The 23,803-nt window shown below is 39.2% G+C and overlaps 1 protein-coding gene across 1 annotated transcript in view; it reads right to left on the reverse strand.

The window, feature by feature from the left end:
- LOC149289711 (carbohydrate-responsive element-binding protein-like) overlaps nt 1–17,756 on the reverse strand; it is a 33,494-nt gene extending 15,738 nt beyond the window's left edge. The window contains exons 1-5 of the mRNA XM_089490235.1: nt 17,524–17,756; nt 4,999–5,105; nt 3,060–3,142; nt 2,645–2,734; nt 206–377 (exon numbers count right to left, since the gene is read on the reverse strand). Of these exons, the coding sequence (XP_089346361.1) occupies nt 206–377; nt 2,645–2,734; nt 3,060–3,142; nt 4,999–5,105; nt 17,524–17,750 (679 nt within the window). The 5' untranslated portion in view covers nt 17,751–17,756. The remainder of the gene's footprint in view (nt 1–205; nt 378–2,644; nt 2,735–3,059; nt 3,143–4,998; nt 5,106–17,523) is intronic.
- Between the last annotated feature and the right edge of the window lie 6,047 nt (nt 17,757–23,803).

Consider the following 23,803-nt stretch of genomic DNA (forward strand, 5'->3'; position numbering starts at 1 on the left):
GTGGCTCAATATAATAAGATTGTAAATCACATTTCTGAGATACAAGAGATCCTATAAAAAGTATAATTGGAGCATAAAAAGCAAAAATGCCTAAAAAACAAGGGTGCTGCTTAAACTGTGCTTACAAATGGAAATGGGAAGATGGTAGTGGTAGGACAATTTATTAGGGAATAGAGAGTACTAATACTAACAATGTAATACTAACCATTGTGTGAGCAGTCATAAGTAGAGGGGCCGTGAGCTGTGGTGAACAGGGTGTCAGAGATATCCGTTAAGAAGTAATCCAGGTCATACAACATCTCTTCGTCAGCCCCACATACGTCTTCCAACCGAGGGTATCCAGTACACTTCTCACTGCATCTCCAAGAGGGTGCTCCCTGCCAAAAAAAAAACCTTAATGCAGGATAGATAAAACACTTAACTTTGGACTCTTTAGTCAATCTGGGCAAACATCTTCTGGGACTGAAGGCGAAGCTGCAACTTTCCATCCCATGAGTTACTGTATCCTATACATACAAACATTAAAATGCTTGCAGTATTACTAGGCACACAATAATCCCAATACATCTTGGGTGGACAGTTCAGTAGTGTTTTAATTTGCATGAGCTGGAAAAAAAATCTTCAATTTGCATATTCTTTAGGTTTCACCTGGAGACTCAAGTAGAAGCCCTGCTTTCCTGGCCACGGCCACTACATACCCACTAACGTTTGTCTGTGGCTAACTTATGCATATGCATACTAGTTGAGGTCTGATATGGCAACGGAATTAACACTTAATTTGACTGAAAACTCAATTCCCCAATGGTAGCAGGACTGATATGACTTTTATATGGCCTACCTTTTGCTCCTGGAATGGCTTGCCCTCTTTGTGAAGTTTCCTAAGCTGCAAAAAACATTATTTAAGTTAGATGACCACCTGGATAACCGATATATAATATAAAAAAGCAAAAAGATAAGGTTAGATCATGTTAACAGAAAACACAGAAGACATGGAAATCCCTGACTTGATAAGAAAGGGGGAGAAGCTTGATTGATAAATACCACCGAGAATGTTACCATAACTTACAGTCCAATTAGAAACAAAGTGTAGACAAGCTGGTATCCAATGTGTTGTTTAATATGTGAATATTGCAGTCTAATCAGTAACTGCTCAACAATTTTATTATACACCCAGTTCATATCCCAAGTCTTGTGGACACCAGGGATGCACTAGCTTTAGAGAGGACTGCAAACACAACCTTTCTTTTCATAGATAGTGGGGATTTGTGGTTAAATAGAAAATAATATTTAGAAATGAATGATAGTTTTTAGTGGATCAACATATTCATATAATACGATGCAGAATAACATACACTTTCAAGACCTCAGAGTTCTCTTGTTTAAAAAAAAAGGTTGTTCCAAAGTAGAAATTGGCAGCATTACCAACAAGTCGATTGGGACTACAACATGATGCTCGGCTTGTCACACCAGCACTTGGTTTTCCCTTGTATGTTAGCTGAGAAACACGGGAATTGTAGATCTATAAGACCCGGTTTCTTTTAAGAATTAGTTGTGATCTATGGCCCCATCTAGTGGCATGGACTGTAGAAATAAGACTGCTCATACTGATCTTGAGCTCTTTAATATGTCTGTGTATTGCTGCACTGTAACAGATATCATATAAAAGGTTAGCTTTTATCAAAATATAATGGAATCCTTTCTCCTAAGATTCTGAATTTGAAATATTTTGGAATCATCTTAACTATTATTCTCCCACTAGAGTCCCACTATCGCTTGTGCTCATGGTCTGTGCATCGCTGGAAGTGACAGAGAGCTGAGATATGATGTCATATGTTAGCACTTTGCTTCACTTAGTTTTGCATAGTTAATAATAACATTCAAATTGAGGTTGAGGAGGGAAGGAGAACCTACAACTTAGGCTATATGGCTTGGCTGAGAAAATAATCCTGACTGTTCCTTTAAGATTGATGATCAGTTTGGAAAAGACAATTGAGCATTTCAGATTTAACGTAGGTAACCCTGAAGCGTGAATGGAAGCCAAACCAATTTATAACATGTACGAGAAGTGGGTTAATATCAGTACAATGTCTTCAGCACAAACTTAAAACTTGCGTGTGGGGATACTATACCTTCAAAGTCAAGGCATAATCGGAATACACTGACCATGGGCTGCAGGTTAAACACAGTGATAGGAGATGAGAGTGGGCAACCTTGCTAGTGTCGTTGTGAACTCAGATTGATTTGTGTGGTGGGATCTAAATATAAGGTGAGAATCCCTGAAGACATACTTCGCAGATTGTCTGCACCCTCCAGAATAACTATGTCAAATACCTTCTCCCCATCCATGAAGAGAATCATAAACAAATGTTTATGATTTAAGTCAACATTAACTATGGCTGCTTCATAATGTGAGTAACAGGACAGTCATTGAAACCCTTAACGTAGTAAGGTGAAAGGAGTAATTGTAAGGATTTATAGTCACTGTAATAAATGTATCATTTTGTAGTTTTTGTAAAGAAATGTAATAGTGTCTACAATGTTTCTGCAAAACACATGATTCTTTTATTTGGTGAGAATATCAATTAGAAGACGGGATTGAAGAGCAACTTTGTGGAGACAGAAAGAGAGTCTTTACATTTCTTACTCGTTTCTTATAGTAAATTCTCCATTTGTTATACTCCTTCATCACTACTTCTATCCGACGTTTCCAGTAGTTACCTTCTAACACCACGGCCTGAAATAGACAAAAGCTGTCACACAAAAGGAGCTTATACTTCATGTAGATGTAGCTCAACTTCTACAGGCAAAAATAACAATAAACATGGGTTTTTGTCAATACAAAAATATAATACCAATACATGATATAATACATACACACTTAGTCATGTGATATACCTAGGTTACACAGTCACCATAATGCAAGGATCTGTTGGTAAGCCATATTACATATTTCACTGTAAAGTGCATGATTAGTGTAAAACATCCAAAAATTAAAAAGACTGTGCTTTCAAAACAAACCAAATATATGTTTACCATTATGCTTTATTATTCTCCCTTACCTCTGGTTTCCTGTGGTCATCTCCTTCTGATCCATCTAATGGTGTTACAAACCCACACACTGGGGTCTTCTTTTTCTCTGCATCTGAAAGGAGAGAGACTGTAAAAAGTAGATACAGACCATAATACAGTGTATCCGTCTTAAGGTGTTTATGCACATAGGGGTATGGTACAGAGTTTTGCAACCCAGAGTTCACTTGATTACTGATGGACTGAAAAGTGTTCATAACCCTGTACCAGGCACCATCTCAGTATATCATATGAGTAATCGTTGCAGCAGGGAACCCTACAGGCTGGAGGCTTCTGGTTGGAACCAGCTTTCTCCAATAGAACAACAACATTTAGCTAGTCACACTCCACTTCCTTTTAGCACTTACACCTGCATGATTCAGACTGGAGAACAGGCAAGAATAAACAAAAATGAGACAGTCTAGGCCACGCACATGCCAACGGAACTGAGCAGTGGTCTGCAGCCAGGAAGTTCAGTGCTCCAGCAAGGGAGCCTCACAGCACCCCTAGCATATAAAGGCCCTCAATTATCTGATGGGGCTCAGGTGTGACAAGAACTGGGGACAAATTGGACAAGGACATGGGGAGGCAGGAATGTCTGTTGACCACAGAGACCAGTAGTTGCATTGTCTGCCATGCTCATGGCCTCTGGATTAAGTACCCTGGTTCCTGACAGTAGCCTCAAAAAAGGGGCGGCCTCATGAGGTCCTACCAGAATTAGAATTAGGAAGATGAGTCTGCCCAGGAGTCTTTGTTTTCTGAAATGGAGCAAAGGCTCATGTTGCTCAGTTTGGTGCTGCTTCTATGGCACTTTGCTGTACCAGCAGTATTTATTCCTGGTTGCTGTGAAGTACTTAAGACATTTTGACTTTGTGTCGAGGAGTATTATTTTCTATCCTTGCCTGCTCTACACTGGGTGTTCATGTTTGTTTTGGGGATTTCTGGGGTCCTAGAGTATGCATAACATTGACTTTGCTGCATGATGTTCCCTTGATGCCAGGTCTGGTGGTTTAGCACCCAGGGGTCCGGGTCAACAGGAATTGAATGTGTTTCACCTCTTTTACCAAAAATTTAAAGTTCCAATGTTGCACCCAGCAGAACAACCTGCTGCAGAAGCATTGATAGAGCAGAGTTTGTCCCTAAGGACTCCAGAGTATGGCTGGATCGTTCTGTCACAACTGCAGGTACTGGATTAGACAGATAGATTAGTGGAGAGAGAGAGGGGTGCAGAAACTGTTCTCTTTCTCAGCGAATATATCTGCATTATTCTGGTCAATTGGAGAGAGGGTGTGCCCAGAGGCTCCACCCTGTAGCAGAACTGCACAGAGAGGACAGAATAATGTACCAGGAGGTCATGTCCACGGAGAAGCGGACAAAGAAAAAAGTGCAAGAGAAGAAGCAGAGCTGTGCAGCAAGGAGATAGGGACATGGAGGCAAGAATGAGAGTGTGAGAGAACATGAATGAGCGTGTGATAGAGCGTGAATGAGAGTGAATGAACCAATTATATTTGGCAAATTTCATTTGATTTAAATTCATACAAACCTGAACTCACAAGTCTAGCAAGCTGTAAGCTGTTTACCCTACAGTACCATCTTCAAGCTAAAGACAGCTACTGTATGAGTAGAAAAATAGTTGTGCTTACATATTTATGGACATATTTATTTAGAAAATAGGTTAGAAATTATTTACTGAAGTTCTCTCAGTCATTGCAATAACATGCAGTGGCCCTTGCAGTTTCAGTAATAAATCATGTAAAGGCTTTAAGGCACATGAGAACAATGTTAACATGTTACCCTATCTGTAATAGTATTCCTTCTATATATTATAGATGGCTATAGATAATGAAGTAACAGCTCTGCTGCACAGTGCATTAGCCACACTGTGGTAGTGATGTTCTACTTCTATTATATAATGGGTCAGTTTGTACTTACACTGTATGTACCAGGCTCTCCAGATTGCATTGTTCAGACGGATCTTATCACTCCAGGGAAGCCGTAATCCCTTAAAAGTCTTCCATTTGGGGGAAACCAGCTTTCCACTTTAAGATAAAAAAAAGTTATTGAAAATCAGATAATGTGGGTGGTATATTCAAAAAAATAGACAGACTGCTTTGTGTGGAACAACATGATAATGATTGAAATATATATATAATTTGTTTTAATGTTTCAGGGACATAACAATATCATTATAACAATTACGTAACTAAAATACTAATAAAAAGGCATTGTAAGATGGGTTTAAAAAAAACAATATTAGGAACTGGGTGTCTGCTTGTACTAAAAATATGGAACGCTATTTTAGTGCATCTGATTATCTAAGCCAGTGTTTGCCGACCTCTAATCACAGAGGCACAGCACGGTAAAAGCTCTAGGAATACAATTTATACAGACCGATTAGCCACTGATTAATCAGTGACTAGACATTTGATTAAACCTGTTCTGATCCCAAAGCACCAAAAATTCTCCATCAATATGAGACTGGAGACCGAGAAACCACTGGGTCCGGTCTGAGGATTATGGGAGCGCAGCGCGGGCCGGGGGGGATTGAATCTTTTTTATGGACACCCTAAGACGCAAGAAGAAGGGAAACCCCTGTACCTTTCCTTGTCTGTTGTTTTTGCGCAGAGTTAATATTTACTTTTGGAAGGCTCACAGAACATTAAGCAACCGAACATCTGTCCCCTTTTGGCAGCATAACAATGACTCTAACCTAAATACTGCCTTAAATTTTAGTGCCGGCACCTGCATTTTGAAGTATTTTGCACATAGAATTGGCTCTGTTCCTTTACCCTTTCACAGAGATTCTACATTATTTTGCCGGAATATACATTAATAATTTAAAGGGTAGTCATGCCGTTTGTATCTCTCCTTTTATTATATCAAACTTCTACTAGAGCTGAATAAATCAGTGAAACAGGTTGAGTTGAGTTAACTAATCTCTATTTCACTGAGACCTTACCAGTATTTTGAGGAGGAACATAGAATTTCAGGCTCTGCAAACTGGTACTGACAAGATTTCATATACACTTAAAGTTGAATATATTTGTCACATTCCCAGACTAAAGCTTTGACGTGTGACCAGAGAAGAAGTCTCATTTTCAGAGAGGTGAGAAAAACTGCATCTGTGCATTCCGGTCACACATATGTCACAGGCACATGGCATTGGTGCTGTTCTCTCGTGTCAAATCCAGATAAGCTGAGAACCCCGATAGGTGACTTAAATTTAGCTGGGAAATATCAGAACACCTTAACAAAGCACAACCGCATAAAGGTAATTAAGAACCTTCTACAGCTTACATCAATAGATATTACTTAGAGTATCCTTCTATTTATATTACTAAAAATTCCCCCCAGAGAGCAGTAGAGCATTTATCCCACAGAACATTCCCCAGAAGGAACTGACAAGGTAATGCAGTCGAAATGTATCTCACAAACTCCTTCCGGAGACTAGCAAAGAAGTACCCCATTAACATCTTTAAAATATCACCACAACATCTCTGGAAACCCTTTTGCTGACCAACTGAGAAGCCCCCAATTCAAGAGGCCATAACCCTAAACACTGGGTCAATGTAAACAGGTTGTTCAAAAACTCTTCTAGTCATCAACAGGATACCATAATACCATCAACTCCTTTCATAGACCAGCAAAGAATAACTGCTTGGACCTCTTCAAGAAACCAGCAGAACATCACAGTGCCATCATTGTTTTCCAGTGAGATGCAGAGAAACCAGTTCCACCCTTATTATTCAGGAGACTGACAGAAACTCCCATCAACACCCTTCAGAAATAAGAGATATGTATTGACTAAAGCAGGACTTTTTCAACTCACTGATTTAGTTATGTCCTATAAAGGCATAACTATAGTAAGTTTCACCCACAAGAAGAATTGAGCTGGTCTTGCATAAAAACCCCTTCTACAAGTGAGTAACTATGTATTACAGAAGGTAGCTGTCCGTAGGCAACAGGATAACAGAATTTGCTGGCGCTATATAAATAAATGTAAGGTAATGTAACCTTGCTGTCCTTGCAAGAGAAGCTCACTTGGGATTATATGAGTTTGGTGACTTGAAACTAAACATCCTCTTTTGTGAAAACTCCATTATGTCTCAAAGCCACTGTGAACCAATTTTAGAAGCTAAGAACATAACTTTGTTAAGCAAGAGTTAGGAAACGTTTTCAGAAGACATCCATAGAACATCCTATATATTTCAAAAATAACCTTAATGAAATTTTGCAATTTTACTTTACTAGAGACTGTAACAGATGTTCATCACCATCCATTAACTACTTTCCTTTATATAATCATGGTATCTCCAAAGTGTATCATGAAGAAAAAGAACTTAGAACTGGAGGCTCCTTTGCTATATATGTACGATCACTTCATGCTGTACGTTGTGTCTTCAAAAGTGTACTTTTTGGTAAATAAAATTATATATATTTTTTTTAACATGCCACCATTTATGGTGAAATTTTCAAATATTATACTAGTCAAATTGCTTTGACAACTCCAAAATAATAACTACAAAACACTGGACACTGCTTAGACGTATGAATTTTCTCCATCAGTCATACCTAAGATTAACAATATCAATTAGTAATTGTTTATTTATTTTAAATTTTTTTTATGAGAAAATAAATGAAAACTGCCTAATATTCTGCCTACTAAAATACTAACTGATCTAAAAAAAAACCATCCCGTTAATCGTATCTTGAATAAAAGTTGCAGCCTTAAAATGTGGAATTTCATTCTGGTCATTAGATCTTACTTCTTCAAAATAAGTTTCTAAACATCTTTTTTATTAGCAAATGTTATTAAAAGACAAAAAATCATGGTCCATATAGATAATCATCAGATTCTTAGTGACTGTCTTAAACATCTGATGATGCTTATTAGCAACTACTTTACATTAGCCATGAGACAAAATGCAGTGACCACAGACAACATAGTCCCTTCAAAGTACATCAAAAACGTACAATTAAATGTATAAATCATGTAATTCCATATTTTTGAGCTTGATTTAATTTTCTTCAATAGCAATCACATAGTTCAGCCTAGAATCAAGGGTCACTGGAACAAACTTCTTAAAACAACTGGTAAAGTATCTCCATCAAAGCATATAGTCATGGATTCTTGTACCATAGCTGGTGATATGACTTCCCTTCTAATCTAAAAAAGGAACCCCAAACAAAAACTTGACTTTTTGTGAAAATTCGGAGAATTATATTCGTGTGAGATTTACGAATGCCTCATCCAATAGGAAGGAAAAGTCCACGTATCTAGTTGAAATTACATTTAAAATGTGTTCCTAGGGCATTGTAGTGTATTGATCTAACGATGAAGCTTACTAGACAGTCTAGGTGTCCTAGCAGATCACTATATGGATTTGGGTTGCATATATTTGTACAAATATCAAAAAGTTAGTAAAAACTCTTAAAAAATGTTTACTCAAACATTAATTATTTCCAAAGTATTGATGACAGAACTTTTTCTGTAGGAGTGAGAAAACCAAGAAGTTTTCCCTTAATCTCTTCAGGGAACGATTGAGAAAACATTTCTTAAGTGTGTAAAGGTGCACTTTTACACAATTTCCAAATCCTTGTGAAAACAAAAACAACTAGATTTGTGGTGTTGTCCAACCTATCTACTTTAGTACCGTTGAAAAGCAAAATCTATTTCCAGAAATAACTGTTTCATTGTGAAAATGTTATTGCCATATAAATCAGAAATGTATATTAAACATTTTTGTGCTGTTTTTATATAATTAAATCTTGAGAGGAAGTACTAAAATGACAGATCTGCTAATGTGTATTTGTTTAGCACACTAGAGTGCAGTTAAAGGTTTTGTGTACGTGGAACAGTATCTTCAAGCAGCACACATTCCCCAAACTTGGCACCATTGCCGGATATTTAAGACTTGATCCACCCAAATTCCAGAAATGGTTCAATAGCATTTTTACTGAAACTACACATTGATATCTACACACAAACGTGCAAGTTAGTTGCGTATCCCGGGGTATAACACATTTCTGGATATTTAACCATTGTTGTGAACTATAAATCGAGAGACCAGATTTCTACTGTAGATGACTGTACTAACAATACGACCTCTCATTTATTATACTGTAAACAAAACAATGTTTCTGCACATTTTCTAAAGTCAACTATCCTTCATGCCTATTTGTAAAGTAACAAAAAACTGGAGAGAAAGCAACCTAACAAAAGATCTAGGCAAAAAAGAGAAATGTTTTTCATATATGAACTAAAAACAATAACACCCTTTGGCATGAATGAACATTTTGAATCACACATTTTTTTATAATAAGCCACAAAACTCCACACCCTCCATTCTAACCTTATCCGTCCTTTTCGTATTATTTGCCTTTTTTTCCCTCTGTAAATTGTCGTATTTGCTCGATTATAAGACAAGGTTTTTTTCAGAGAATCGAGGTCGTCTTCTAATCAGACCTCAAACAGAGGTCTGACTATGAGACTAAGATTAAACTAAGATCCAGATCCCCTGCAGCACTGCAGGGGATCTGGATCCTCCGGTCTGGTAACCTCAGCTGCTACCAGGCGTCTATCAGCGAACGCCATGAAAGCGCGGGCAGCAGCGTACCTTTCCCTGCATAGCGTGCTCTCAGCATGGGGGGCGCCTCCTCCGCGCCGCGATAGCCCGACCACTGCCAGGAAAGCAGAGCCGGTTGAGGGAACTCATTGATCTCGGCGCGGCATTCCAGAAGCAAGGCCCCGTGGGACACGGGCGGCACTGTGCCGTCCCAAAGTCATCGGCGGATACGGTAGATTTACCGCTTTAATTTTTTGGAGGAGGCGGGGCCTAGCGCGGTCACAACGCGTCATGCTGTAATGCCATGGGAGCCTCAGTAAGCGCCTGCTGAGCCATCGCAGTGAGTGAAGTGCTTTAGTTGCTTGAGTGCGTGTCTTGGTTTGGAAGTGTGTCTGAGTGGGTATATTAGTGTCTGGGTATGTGTGTCAGAGTGGGTATGTAAGTGTCTTGGTATGTAAGTGGGTAAATTAGTGTCCGGGTGTGTAAGTGTCCCCCTATATGCCACTCTGCCTCTAGAAATGCCTTATACCCCCTATATGCCACTCTGTCCCATGATATGCCTTTTAAGCCCCCAGAGTGTCATATAGGGGGTTAAAAGGCATATAATAGGCATGCAGAGTGGCGTATAGGAGGGTAAAAATCCTATCAGGGAGGCAGAGTGGCATATAGGGGGTATACGGCATTTCTGGGGGCAGATGTGCATAACTGGGGGGCAGATGTGCATAACTGGGGGGCAGGTTGGCAAATAAAAGGACATGAAACAAAAAAAATATTTTTCTCAATCATTTTATTAAATATGAAAAAATAGTTTACATGAATTAATATTTACTAGTAAAACTTTTTTCCTATAGGGTTGTCATATAATCAGCCTTTTTTTTTTTCCCTAAATTAATATTCAGATTTTGGGGGGTCGTCTTATAATCAGGGTCATCTTATAATCGAGCAAATACGGTATATTGATCTATGTATCAATAGGTTGTCCTTATGATAATATCCTCACGTTGGCCACTCGATCTTGGGTCACAGTAATGATATTCACATAAAGACACGCACTTTTATCACAAACTTGACAGCTGCCAACAATAAAATACTAATAACCATCGATCATCACATGTTAAATAAAAACTACTACAAATATAATATATTTATCAATTTTAATCACCCAAAAAATAAAACAAACAACCACAACAAATCCATCAACCTTGCCCACCCCAATACTAAATTGATCTTTATCCCCATTAATATTCATACCATTTACACAATTTATCTACTGAAGACATAAACTTAGACTTTACACTCATTTCTCCCACTTAACTTAACAATCACAATCTTTATCTGCAATCGCAACCAACACTGAGTACACAGTTATTGATTTAAACTGAACCCTCCACATGTTTTGTATCCCATGAAATCATCGAACCTCACAGACTATTATTATCACGCACACACACACACACACTCACTCACACACACACTTGGTTGGCTTCCATCCCCTTTAAATATGATGCATTATTTGGCGCTCAATATACAAACTTTATATACCATGATGAAAGCCCTCCATTTATACTTTGTACATGATTTTTAACATATCCTTCAAACACAAAATCAAGTAAGGTCACTTTTTTATTTCATATTTAACTCTTCCGCGATTCCTTATGGACGGACAAGCAAATATTCCAATATTTTCCTTTTTCATCAACAACACTAAACTGTCCTCCCTATCGAGGATGATCAAGCACATTGTCATCCTTCACAAGTAACCCCTAGCATTTAGTCTCTACCAACAATTCTCGAAATTCATTTGTTCACAAAGATTACTTGCCTACATAACCAGGCACTGGGTTCTTGGTTTATTATTTATAACATCACCTCCAGGTTACTCATCTGCCTCCATTCCCATCTAGGAACCCAAAGGGGTCACAATTACATTTTTTAGATATACATTGGCACTAAATCAATAAAAATACATACACATATCTATATAAGAATGTACCTAATCATAATTATGTACTTTATCAAGATCTATAGATTTGTCTGGTCAAGTAAACAAAAAAAAATCAGTGCATGGCAATAGCCGGTTCTTGACAGGTCAAACAGAAAGCATTAAGTAGTAGTTTACAGCATCTGGAACCATGAGTCATAGGCTTCATAATAACCTCTCGACACCCCACCAGCAAGTATTTTACATACCCCCTTGTGTTGGGTCATAAAGTATTGCATTCTTCACTTTGGTCTACAAATTAAAATTAGGACCACGTTCTCAAGTAAAAAGTTGAACAATTCTGGAGAACAAACAAAAAAATGTACATATGGAATACATACAGCGAGGTCCATAAATATTGGGACTGTGACGCAATTTTCACAAATTTGGCTCTATATGCCACCACAATGGATTTGAAATGAAGCAATCGAGTAAGTGCAGACTTTCAGCTTTAACTTGAGGATATTTATACCCAAATGTGGTGAATGGTTTAGGACTTGTTTGGAGTCTCCTTCGTTTCAAGGGACCAAAAGTCATCGGACAAATGACTGACAAGCTGATTCATGGTCAGGTATGAGCTGTTCCCTCATTATTTCATTAACAATTAGGCAGTTATAAGGTCTGAAGTTGATTCCAAATGTGACTGCTGTTTCTGTGAACTCTCAATATGAGGTCCAAAGAGCTGTGAACAGAAGTAAAGCAAGCCATCATTACGCTGGAAAACAAAAGAAGCCCATCAGAGAGATATGGGGAAACATTAGGAGTGGCTAAATCAACGACTTGGTACATTATGATAAAGATGGAATACATCGGTGAACTCATGCGTACCAAAAGGCCTGGACGGCCACGGAAGACTACTGTAGATGTGGATGATCGCAGGATTATTTATTTAGTGAAGAAAACACCAAAGGACAATGTCAAAGAGGTAGGCGTATCTTTGTCTACAATCAAGAGAAGACTTCACACACCCTTGCACACATCCTTACACACACATATACACACTCATGTTACTCACACGTACAGTAAAACGCATTTTCACACCTTAACACAAACGTACACATAGTTACACATACACACTCATGCTAACACACATACACACACTTATACATTCACACTCATGCTAACAGATACACATTCACTGTAACATACAGTCCTGTGCAAACAGTGAAAAAATGCTGTAAAGTTTTGTTGGGAACGTTTTTTTTTTTCTTCTTTTTTCTCTTCTTTTTCTCTCTCTCTTTTCTTTTTCTCTTCTTCCCCGCTCTCTCTGGGTCCTCTGTCCCCCCTTCCTCCCCCCCCCTGATTTGGTAGCTGCCCTCTGCTGTCTACGTTGTGTTTATGCCATTGCATCTGTTGTCTTTCGGCGCCTGTGACGCCGCCTGACGGCTCCGCCGCACTGCACGAGCATTTTCGGTATGCCAGAAAAAACAGAAAATACTGTCGACTATGGTTTATTCAGGTCTCTATCTTTATTTTTCTGCCCTGTACACGTACCTGCCGTAACGGCCATGTTTATATGTACCATCTTTTACTGCTGTACCATAGGTGCCTTTAATCTTTTTGGAGTCCTTTGCATTTTCTTATAGGCCCTGCGGGCTATTTCATGACTGGCTGTTTGTTTATGTCTCTCTTACGCCACTTGTTGTATTGATGTCGACACCAATAAACATATTTAAAAAAAGAAAAGAAAAAAAAATGCTGTAAAGTAAGAAAACTTTCACAGAGTTAGTATTTTTTTTATTATTTATATTAATAATACACATTTACTGATTCAGTGTCTTCAATCTAGAAACTGGTTAAATACATGATTATTATTAATTAGTTTATATGGCACCATGATATTCTGCAGTGCTGTACAATGGGTTCTTCGCAATGGACCTGCCACATTACTGTTCCTTGTACACACTATTTAAATAAATAATGTCGCTGGATATCAACAGCATCAGATTAAAACAAACACGATTCATTTTGTTTTATGTTAAAAATGACATCACCGTTATAATCTCTGCTGGTTGTTACCAAGCTCCTTGTGATTCATTTTCTTTTTAAATATCCTGTCTGCCTAATGTTCACACTATATTAATAAAAGTAGTCACACACGGCATATCTGTTCTGTGGCACCGATACTCTCGAAATGAAAGATAACTGAATACCCTAAATAACAGCTATATTTACAGTGATACCAGTTACCACTTGGGATGGGAGGCTATTCCATTTATCTAGCACGCTCTCTGTAAAGTAAAATGTCCTAGCATTACACCTAAACCTCTGGCCTTCTTGTTTTAGATTATGACCTCTTGATCTGACATTTCTCCTCCTTTGAAATAACTTTCCCTTCTGTACTTTGTTAAATCCCTTCAAGTATTTCAATGTTTTATCCAAGCTATACATATTGGACTATCTGCAAACCATTCACCACTTTGGTAGCCTCCCTCTGAACTCTCTCCATTATGTCTCTATCGTGTATCTGGAGATGGGGTCTCTAGAACTGTATACAATACTCAGTGAGGTCTAACCAGAAACCTGTAAACGTGGAACCACCTCTCTCTTTCTGCTACTAACACCTTTCGCTATACAACCCAGCTTGCTTTTTTCCAATGTTTTATAAATGTCGCGTTTATGTACTTAACCATGAATCGGAGAAAACTAGGTCATAACATAGGTCTACGTAATTCTGCTGAGATAACCCTCACTGAATCTAAACCATTGTGCGCATAGCAACAGATTGAATATGGATCATACCAACTGATATCACACATTTCCCTTTCTCTCTTTAAAAAAAACAGAAAACAAAAAATATATTTAAGTCTGTAGTCTGTGTGAAAAAACTTTTTAACAGTCCCTTTTAACATTGTTCAATGAGACAATTTTGGGTTTTTTTACATATCGACCTGACATTGTTTGCTTTGCGTCATTGGACGAGATGCATGGCAAGTCAGTAGACTTCTAGTCAACTAGAAGTTTCTCTGGCATCTTCGTTCTTCTTGCTGCAAAGGGGTGTTCAACGTATCCTCACAGGTTTTCTTCTCTGTCATCAGAATGTTGGGAACTGATGGAATATCCATTAAATGTCCATGATTCCTATGTAAGCATTGGCCATATTGGAGAATATTGCTGGATAACTGTCCCTTCAGAATTCCAGTTGTATGAATCTTGTACCCATACAGGAGTTTGTACATAAAGTTTCTCTAAAGGCTTCGCAGCTTGGTTATTTTATGCATCACTTTTTACTCTTCGTTTCAATTTGGTTTCTATTACATGTTTTGTGGGATCCTCGTACTCGTGTAACCAGCTGCCGAACAATAATCCTGCCAGTGACTATAGTGACTATAGCAGCTCTATAGCTGAGAAGAGCCAGACATGGATCCTCATCTTCTTCTGTTGCCTTACAAAGTATGTTTTTATGTATCTTTACTCCAGCTTCTGCTAATCAATTTGCTTGTGAATATCCTGGGCTGGATGTTTAATGTTTAAATTCATAGGTATTGGAAATACCTTAAACTCTCCACAACTGAACTGAGGACCACTGACTGATATTATTCCTCTTGGAATTCCATGTCTTGCCAAAATAGTTTTTCCTTTTTTGATTATTGTACTTATTGAGGTGTGACATTGAGTGATCATTGTCTCAATGCTTTCATTCATGTTTGGCCAGTACAAAAAGTCTCTAGCTTGTCTTGTGTTCTTTTCTATACCTGAGTGACCTTCATGTAGTCTTTTCAGTATTTGACTTGGAAAAGCCGCTGGTACAACAATCTTTCTCCCTTTCAAAAGTACCCCTTTTATCAAAGATAATTCAGGAATGTAAGGTCAATACAGTGATGGCAAACGGATGGAGGTTAAAACCGGAAAGTATGGGCGGTCTCCTGGTTTTAGTGACGTCACAGGTGCAACTGCAGTACACCCGCGATCACCCACCACGAGCAGCCGTGATCACGTGACCGCCCACCACTAGCAGCCGTGATCAGGTGACCGCGACCCGCTGGTTTTGGCTCCCCAGACTAGTTAGAGCCAGCCTGACATCTTTGGATACGGTTGCTGGGCAGGTAAGTCCTTACACCATGTTTTTCAAATAGAGTTGCCCCCGAATCCATTCTGTGAAGCATCTGTTGAAAACTTTGTTTTTGATGCTGGATGGAAGAATTGCAGGGTCTGTGCAGTAATAAGCATTTCCCTGATTCTCTGACCATTGCCAGGCATTGTTGTCTGATAGGTATGAACTTGTCAAGGTAATTCACCAGTCCTAGTAAGCGTTGTATTTCCTGCATGTGGCATTTCTCTAATTGCCTTAATCTTTTTCATGTCTGGTAAAGCACCACCTCCTGTGATTTGTTCACCCAAATATTGAATCAAAGTTATTTTCTGAATTGACACTTTGTCTTATCAAACTTCCAATTATTCTCCTTAGCAACATTTAGGACCATCTTCAGCCTTTCATCATGTTCTCAAGCGGTTTTACCCCGGCTCAGAATGTCATCAATCAATATGATTGTGCCCGGAATTAGTTCTAGAAGTTGCTGCATGGTACTATGAAACCCTTCTGGCGCTGAGCACAGACCAAAGGACAGTCGTTTGTGACTGTCCAATACTAGTCCATCTACCTTCCCACATATCACTCTACATCCTTAATGTAATGTATTTCCTACAATATTTTGCAGAAGGTGGTCTGTATCTTCTTGGATACACTTGCGAAATATTCTAAATATGTACTGTAGTGTAGTTCCAATAAATAAATGAATATTTTGGCATTTTCCATACCAAATGAGTGACATTATATTTATGCATGTTGAAGCTCTATATTCCATGTTCTTGCGTCCATTCCAAATGCTATTACTAAGCCATTGACCAAATCCAGTTTCTACAAATCCAGCATTCTATTTCATCTTCTTTTTTATTTAAGACTAACATATTTTGTTGCACCACTATAACCTAAATGCAACCTCTATGTCCTAAATGCAACCTCTATGACCTTAAGAGTCATTTATTCTGAGATCACATCTAATAAGAAGAGCTTCTACTATCAGTTATATCAATACTAGTAATAATACGTGCTGTGCTCTTAATTGAATTACATGTTCAATTAAAACCTTTTGTACCTGTCACTGCTGTTGATCTGAACACAATGCAAATACTGATATGCAATATTTAATAATAATGATATGTCACCAAATATTTTATTTAAATATAAAAAAACCATTATTTGACTTTCTACATTAAAGGGAAATTGAAAATCTTCCCTTGATGGCCACACACTCCAGGTCATTCCCTGCTCATGCCATTGATCCTATGCAGAATTGCTCTAATTTGACACTATGGAGTCTGGATGTGACACTCACGGTTCTATTAAGCTTTCCAATGCTGCAGATTATTATCCCATTAGTCCTTAGATAAAAGCGACCAATATTTTTCCATTAGCTCTTCCACAACAGACTTGTTGAACTTTGTCCCATTAGCATCCTCGACGACAGAGATTAAACATCACTGCCTAGCCGCATATCTAATAATTACCCTGCAGAGCATTGCTCCATTAGCCTCATCACTCCTGAATCAACAAGAACCCAGGACACCCCCCCTACAAAGGCTCTTTAAATGGTGCCTTCTACCCCTTAAATGTCAACTTTCCACCCGTACCAGTCAGATTTAACCCACTGAGTCCCAGATGTGTGTATACTCCTAATGCCTAGCATTGATTGTTTAACATCTTAATCTCCAGGTACTAATATAAATTCAATCGCCCAATATACCTTCCATGGCAGCCAGATTTAACCATTTATTATTATTATTATTGTTCATTCCCATAGAATTAACCAACTCCTAACACCCACAGAACTATCCTGTAACTTCCTACCTGTACCCACACAAGATCCCGTCCATGCCACTCTTGGCACTTGCAGAGAGTAGACGCCCTACCTGTATGCCAGGCTCATGCACTCAAACAGACGGGTCAGTGTCGGATCAATGTTGCCGAATGGGTCTGAATACTTTGCCCGGTGCCTGTCATCGCTGTGCGGAGAGGATACCATGAAGTGGCCGCTGTGAATGACATGAAGCCGGGGTCGCAGACTCTCCGAATCCGAGTCGGAGTCTGAATCCGGAGTAGCAGCAGCCGGGAGCTGTCCAGGGTTGCCGCCTGCCATGGTGTTCGCGATCCCCGTAGAAGGTTAACGAGGGAGAACCAAGCAATGGGAGGACACACCCACTAAAACTCTCACCAATCGAAGTCGAGCCAGTCGAAGACCCTACAATTCCCCCAAAAAACCAATCAGGAAAGAAATGACAAAATATTTGCATAGCCGCGCCTCCTTCCTGGTTTAGCTTGACATGGAGAACTACGCTCTTTACGTCTCGCCCACTTGCATGCCTTATGTCTGTAACGCACCAATCCCAGGTAAAAGCAGAGTGCTCCGTGCACCTGGAACCGACAGCTCTAACCAACCGTTCACTCGTTATGTAACTCTAAAGTGCAGAGGGAGCCCTGGTATTAATGCAGCGCCCCCCTGTGGTTCACCTGCGCATTCGAGGGTCAAATGATTAGTGTCACTAACTTGTTTCCGTTTAGTAACCAAATATCTCCACAGCTTCACCAACTATTGTTTTCTAACCATTGTTAACAAACGTATTATTAAATAAAGTTTTTCACTACTGAATCCCATGAGCATATGGAATCACAACATGAGATAAAGTAAAATGCTGAAGCCTTTTTGAATTGCCTATATGAGCCTATATGTTGTCTTTTTTTTCTTTTAGCCCCCCAACATTTAGAGCTGCTCTTGGGTTCTTTGACTGGTTTTTGGGTCACTTCAATGGGCAAATATTGATTTACTGTATATCTAGAACCAGATAAGCAGCATCTTCAGGCCCCTAAAAATGCGGAGGGACAAGCCTTACATTCCTCATAAAGCTACATCATAATGATAAAGCTCAAATGCACATTTTCATACAAAAACAAAATGCATCTATAATACACAAGACACTTTTTAGTCGCAAGTTTATTGTGTTCTTCGGCGTCTAATTTGAAGTTGCAAAATACAAGAGTCTAGTAATTATCTACGTTATGATAGGATGATTGGGAGGAGAAATGGTTTCTCCTTCACTGACTGTGAGGTCAGCAAGCTGGCAAGGAAATATAAGACAGTACAATGTGCACTCGGAGAACTATGTATATTGCACAAGTTTACAGAACAAAGTACAGCTCTAGTGTTGCATTTATGGGGAATTATGCATTGCGGAAGTGACATAAACACATGGAAAAAATGGGTCTGAACCCATACACACACATATATTAATATTAGACTTGGGCACCAGGGGGCTCTTCGTGTTCGTCTTCGGGGGAAAAAAATCTAAAAATCTTCGTATTCCGCTAATTTTCGCCTGTTCCTGTCTTCTCTTTGGGCGAATATTCGTGGACATTCTTCGTGTTCGGTTTTTCTTCGTTTTCCCGGTTAAGGGGTTAATACGGGGTTAACGCAGCTCTGGCGCCAGGAGTTTAAATGTACGTATGAGCAACTCTATTGGTCGTCAGCAGGGGGCTCGTCTGCCAATGGTTGATGGCAGACGAGCCCCCTGCTTGCGACCAATAGGGTCGCTCGTACAGACTGCTAAGCTCCTGGTGCCGTAACTTACCCGGCACATCCCACTGGTCTCCCTCCCTGTTCAATTAGTTAAATGTCCGTACGAGCGACCAATAAAATAAAATTGAACAGGGGGGGAGACCAGTGGCATCTGCAGGGTAAGTTGCAGCATTGGGGTTTTAAAACCTCAATGCTGCAACTTACCCAGCACATCCCACTGGTCTCCCTCCCTGTTCAATTAGTTAAATGTCCGTACGAGCGACTTTATTAAGGAGACCAGTGGGATGAGCCTATTTGTCACTTGCAGGGTCTTCCTCTGGCATCAACCAGTTGGTTGATGCCAGAGGAGGTCCCTGTAGGCGACCAATAGGCTCATTCGCACTGCCCTGTAACCCGTGACGGCGAACCTGCGGATTTCCACGAACACAAGGTAAGTTAGAAGGGGGGGGGGGGGAGAATGGTAGACGAAGACAATCACGAAGATCTTCGTGGTGTGTGTCTTCGTCTTTGCCTACGTTTTACCGCCGCTGTCTTCTCTTCGGCGTGTCTTCGGAACGAACACGAAAACGCACTCTTCGTGTTCGTTTTCATATTCGCCCGAAGACGAATGCACACGACTAATTGATATATAATATTACTATTACTTATTGTTTTATATAGCGGCATTATATTCCATGTGCTATATAATGGGCAGACAGGACATAACAAGTAGTATATAACATAATAATTTGACAGAAACAACAGGTGAGGAGGGCCCTGCTCAAACGAGTTTACACTCTAGGGGAATATATATATATATATATATATATATATACCGTATTTACTCAATCATAAGACAAGGTTTTTTCAGAGCAAATGCTCTGAAAAATACCCCTCGTCTTTTAATTGGATCTCAAATAGAGGTCTGACTACAAGTCTAAGATCCAGATCCCCTGAAGTGCTGCAGGGGACCTGGATCCATTTTTATTTTTTTTAGATATAATAGGTATATTTGCTATTTTTCTGATGTAGCTGTTGGGGGGGTGATTACATTGTTTTTCATGGCTTCTTTCCTTTTGTTCTTCTTGCCTCCATTTTGCTATTGTCTCTTCTCTTTTGGTCTTCTATGTTTTTCCCCTATACTCCTTTAGTTTCTCTCTTTTCTCTTTCAGCTACTTTCTCCCTCATATCCCTTATCTGTTATATCTCCTCTTTTTTCTCTGTCCTTTTTATTTTCTATTCTGCCTCTCATCTTACTTTTTTTTTTACTTTTCAATCTTGTCTTCTTTATCTCTTTTACTCCATTTTCTCTTTTCATCCTTCCCTTTCTTTTCTGTCTTGTCTATTCACTCTCTGTTTTCACTCTTCAGCTGTTTCTTTTCTCCTCTGTCTATTTTTGTCTTTTCACTCTTTTTTCCTCTTCAGCTGTTTCTTTTCTCCTCTGTCTATTTTTGTCTTTTCACTCTTTTTTTCCTCATTTCCCAGTTTTCTCTCCACTCTTTTTACTTCCTCATTTCTTTCTCTCCTTACTCTTTCTATTTCTGTCATTTTTTTCTCCTTTCTCTTCTCTCACATCACTCTCCTTACTCTGTTTTTTTCTGTCTCCCCTCTTCTTTCTCATCTTTCTTTCCCTATTTTCTTTATTATCTCTCCCTTTTTCTTTATATCTTTCCTTTCTTGTCTTTCTTTCACATTTAAGTTCTCTTTTCAGCTCAGCAAAATACCCCAACCTAGGTACATATAGGTTATTGTTGGCTTTAGGTATTGTGGAACCTTTGAAATATTATCAAAGCGCATCATTATCCTAGCTTAGTTTTGGTATTGGGGCAACCCTACCATATAGACAACTAGCCAGCCACCTCTAGTATTGAGTTGCTAGGGGAGCAACACCATGTGGTTCTTTCCTGGTAGTGAGCAATGAACGCAGGATTAGGCTGCTGGAAACATATTTGTTTTGGGTGCTAAAAAAACCCCTAGGGTCTGCCCTCACTACTGAGGACTACTGAGCTAACCACGCACATTAAATAGTACTTAAGGTTTATCTAATTTAGCTGAGCTATTGTGAACTTAGATTTTGGTATTACCAGTTGTATGTTTATGTGTGAGTATCAATTTTTTATTCTTAATAAATTGGGCCAAGGTATGTGGTTTTCATAAATGTTTTAATATATTATATGATCCACTAATATTTTGTCCAATAATTAGAAGCACATGGTTTCCAGTATTTTTTTAAAGCCATTGCTATTTTAAACCATTGCAAAATGGGTCCCAAAGTGCCCAAAACACTTGCAAAAACCCCCAATTGTTCACTCCCTTTGCAGAGAGCAACTTAACCCCAATAAAAGCCACGACAAAGTAAAACAAAATTATTATTATATTATTATTATTTTTTTTTTTAATATATATTTCTTTTATACACATATACAAATATACATCAACAAAATTAGGAGGGAGGGCAGGCGACAATTCAGCAGCTCTTCCATGCTGCTCCCCGTGGCTCTTGCTGAAAACCGCCGCTCACCAGACTCTAGGGTCAGTGCAGTCGGTTAACGCAGCCAGGGTAAGTGAAAATAAACACCTCAGGAGCCTTCCTTTTATAGGTGAAAATCCCGCCCAAACTCAGCGCGAGCTGTCCTCGAGCGCAAGGTAAGTGCAAAAGCGCGGGCGAACTAAGCAGCGCGAGCTAGTCTCGAGCGCATTCTAAACAAAAAGGCGGTAAAACTAAGCAGCGCGAGCGCAACCAAATGCTTATATAAGGTGTCCTTTATATGGCCCCTTAACATTAACCCTTGCAGTCTAACTATTTCCCCAACAACCACATGTAACCCCGTGCTATTTTCACAGGGTTTTTTTCATAATGCATTTAGAGTGTGAGAACATGCACAGATTGAACAGGAAGTCCTGATTGGAACGCGCTTCTAAGTAAAGCACCACAACAGGAATTGTTGAAGGAAAAGAATGCGCATGGCTGTGCCTTCAACAGAGAAAATGTACATTAGATGAAAATAAGCCAATAAGCTAAATTAGGTATGCTACATTTCCAGGCTCAGATCAATTTTGTCATTAGTTTTAACGCATATTGCCTATGTTTTGTAGTCATATCTGCGTGTAGTCACATGATCTCCAAGCCCGCTCCATTAAACTGAAAAATAAGTACAAAGGTCCTTGGGAACAGCTGGAGCAAATAGACCACGGTGCAGAACATGTGGAAACACATTAACTCTTTTACTGCTTATTGCTATGTCAATGACCTGCAAAGCCAGGGCATGAATGGCGTATTTGTATCCTTCTATGTCTGTAGCCCTATTAAAGTTTTGTATTGTAGGGTGTTAAGGGCCTACTAATGATGCATGGATTCAGGACCTCCTTACATAATCCGAGGTTAATCAAGAATGAATCTTCAGATCTGTGTTATGTGTGCACATATGTAATGGAAACTCAACATGTTTACTGCTGGCTGTAAGCTCTTTTGAGCAGGGCTTCCTCAATTTTTGTTTCTGTAAGTCCAAATTGTTATGTGATACACTACTGTATACCTATCGTACAGTGCCATGGAATATGATGGTACTCTATAAATCAATATGTAATAATAATACCGTATTTCCTCGATTAGAAGACGAGGTTTTTTTCAGAGCAAATGCTCTGAAAAATACCCCTCGTCTTATAATCAGACCTCAAATAGGTCTGACTATGAGACGACTAAGATCCAGATCCCCCGCAGCTGCAGAGTGGCATATAGGGGTATAAGGCATTTCTGGAGGCAGAGTGGCACATAGGGGGTCAGAAGGCATATCATGGGGCACAGTGGCATATAGGGTTAAAAGGTATATCATGGGGCACAGTGGCATTTAGAGGGTTAAAAGGCATATCATGGGGCACAGTGGCATATAGGGGGTATAAGGCATTTCTGGGGCAGATGTGCATAACTGGGGGGCAGGTTGGGAAATAGAAGGAAATAAAACCAAAATATTTTTTCTCAATCATAGCTTTTATTAAAAAAATAATTTACATGAATTAACATTTACTGGTAAAACTTTTTTCCTATAGGGTCGTCTTATATTAAGGCTTTTTCTTTTTTTCCTAAATTAATATTCAGATTTGCGGGGTCGTCTTATAATCAAATACGGTAATACTTATATCTTATGCCTATCTAAAAGAGAGTCCTCCTTCTAGATCCAAGTCCTTCTTTTTCCCTGGGGAAGTTTGCAGGTTAGGCTGCTTTTAGCTCTCTTGTGGTTGAGCTGTTAGAGGGAAGTAAGTAGGTGAGAAAAGGAGAAGAGGAGCAGCATTTGACCATGTCCACTACCACCCCAGAACAAGAAGAACCTGACCCAGAGAAGCAGGGCTTCACCCGGTGACTTCATGTCATTCCCCAAGTTCCCAGTTATGCTCACGTCCCTCTTTTTTTAGAAGCTTATAATATTTGTTGGGTGAGCGTATCACAGTATTCTACACCCCTAAATGTCACAGTAATTAAATTGTTTTTGGGAGATGTGCTTGGTGGAGCCGCTGGGGAGCAGGGCTTTACCAAGACCTTTTATGCGACTTTGTGACCTTACCTTATATGACATAAATTATGATAATGTATTATAATACATGTATTTATTCTAATATGTCAGGCTACTTGTGTGTTTAGCTTA

Source organism: Sceloporus occidentalis, unplaced genomic scaffold, assembly GCF_023333645.1.
Source record: "Sceloporus occidentalis isolate IW3139 unplaced genomic scaffold, rSceOcc1.0.p SCAF_43, whole genome shotgun sequence".
In the NCBI taxonomy this organism is placed as follows: Eukaryota; Metazoa; Chordata; class Lepidosauria; order Squamata; family Phrynosomatidae; genus Sceloporus; species Sceloporus occidentalis.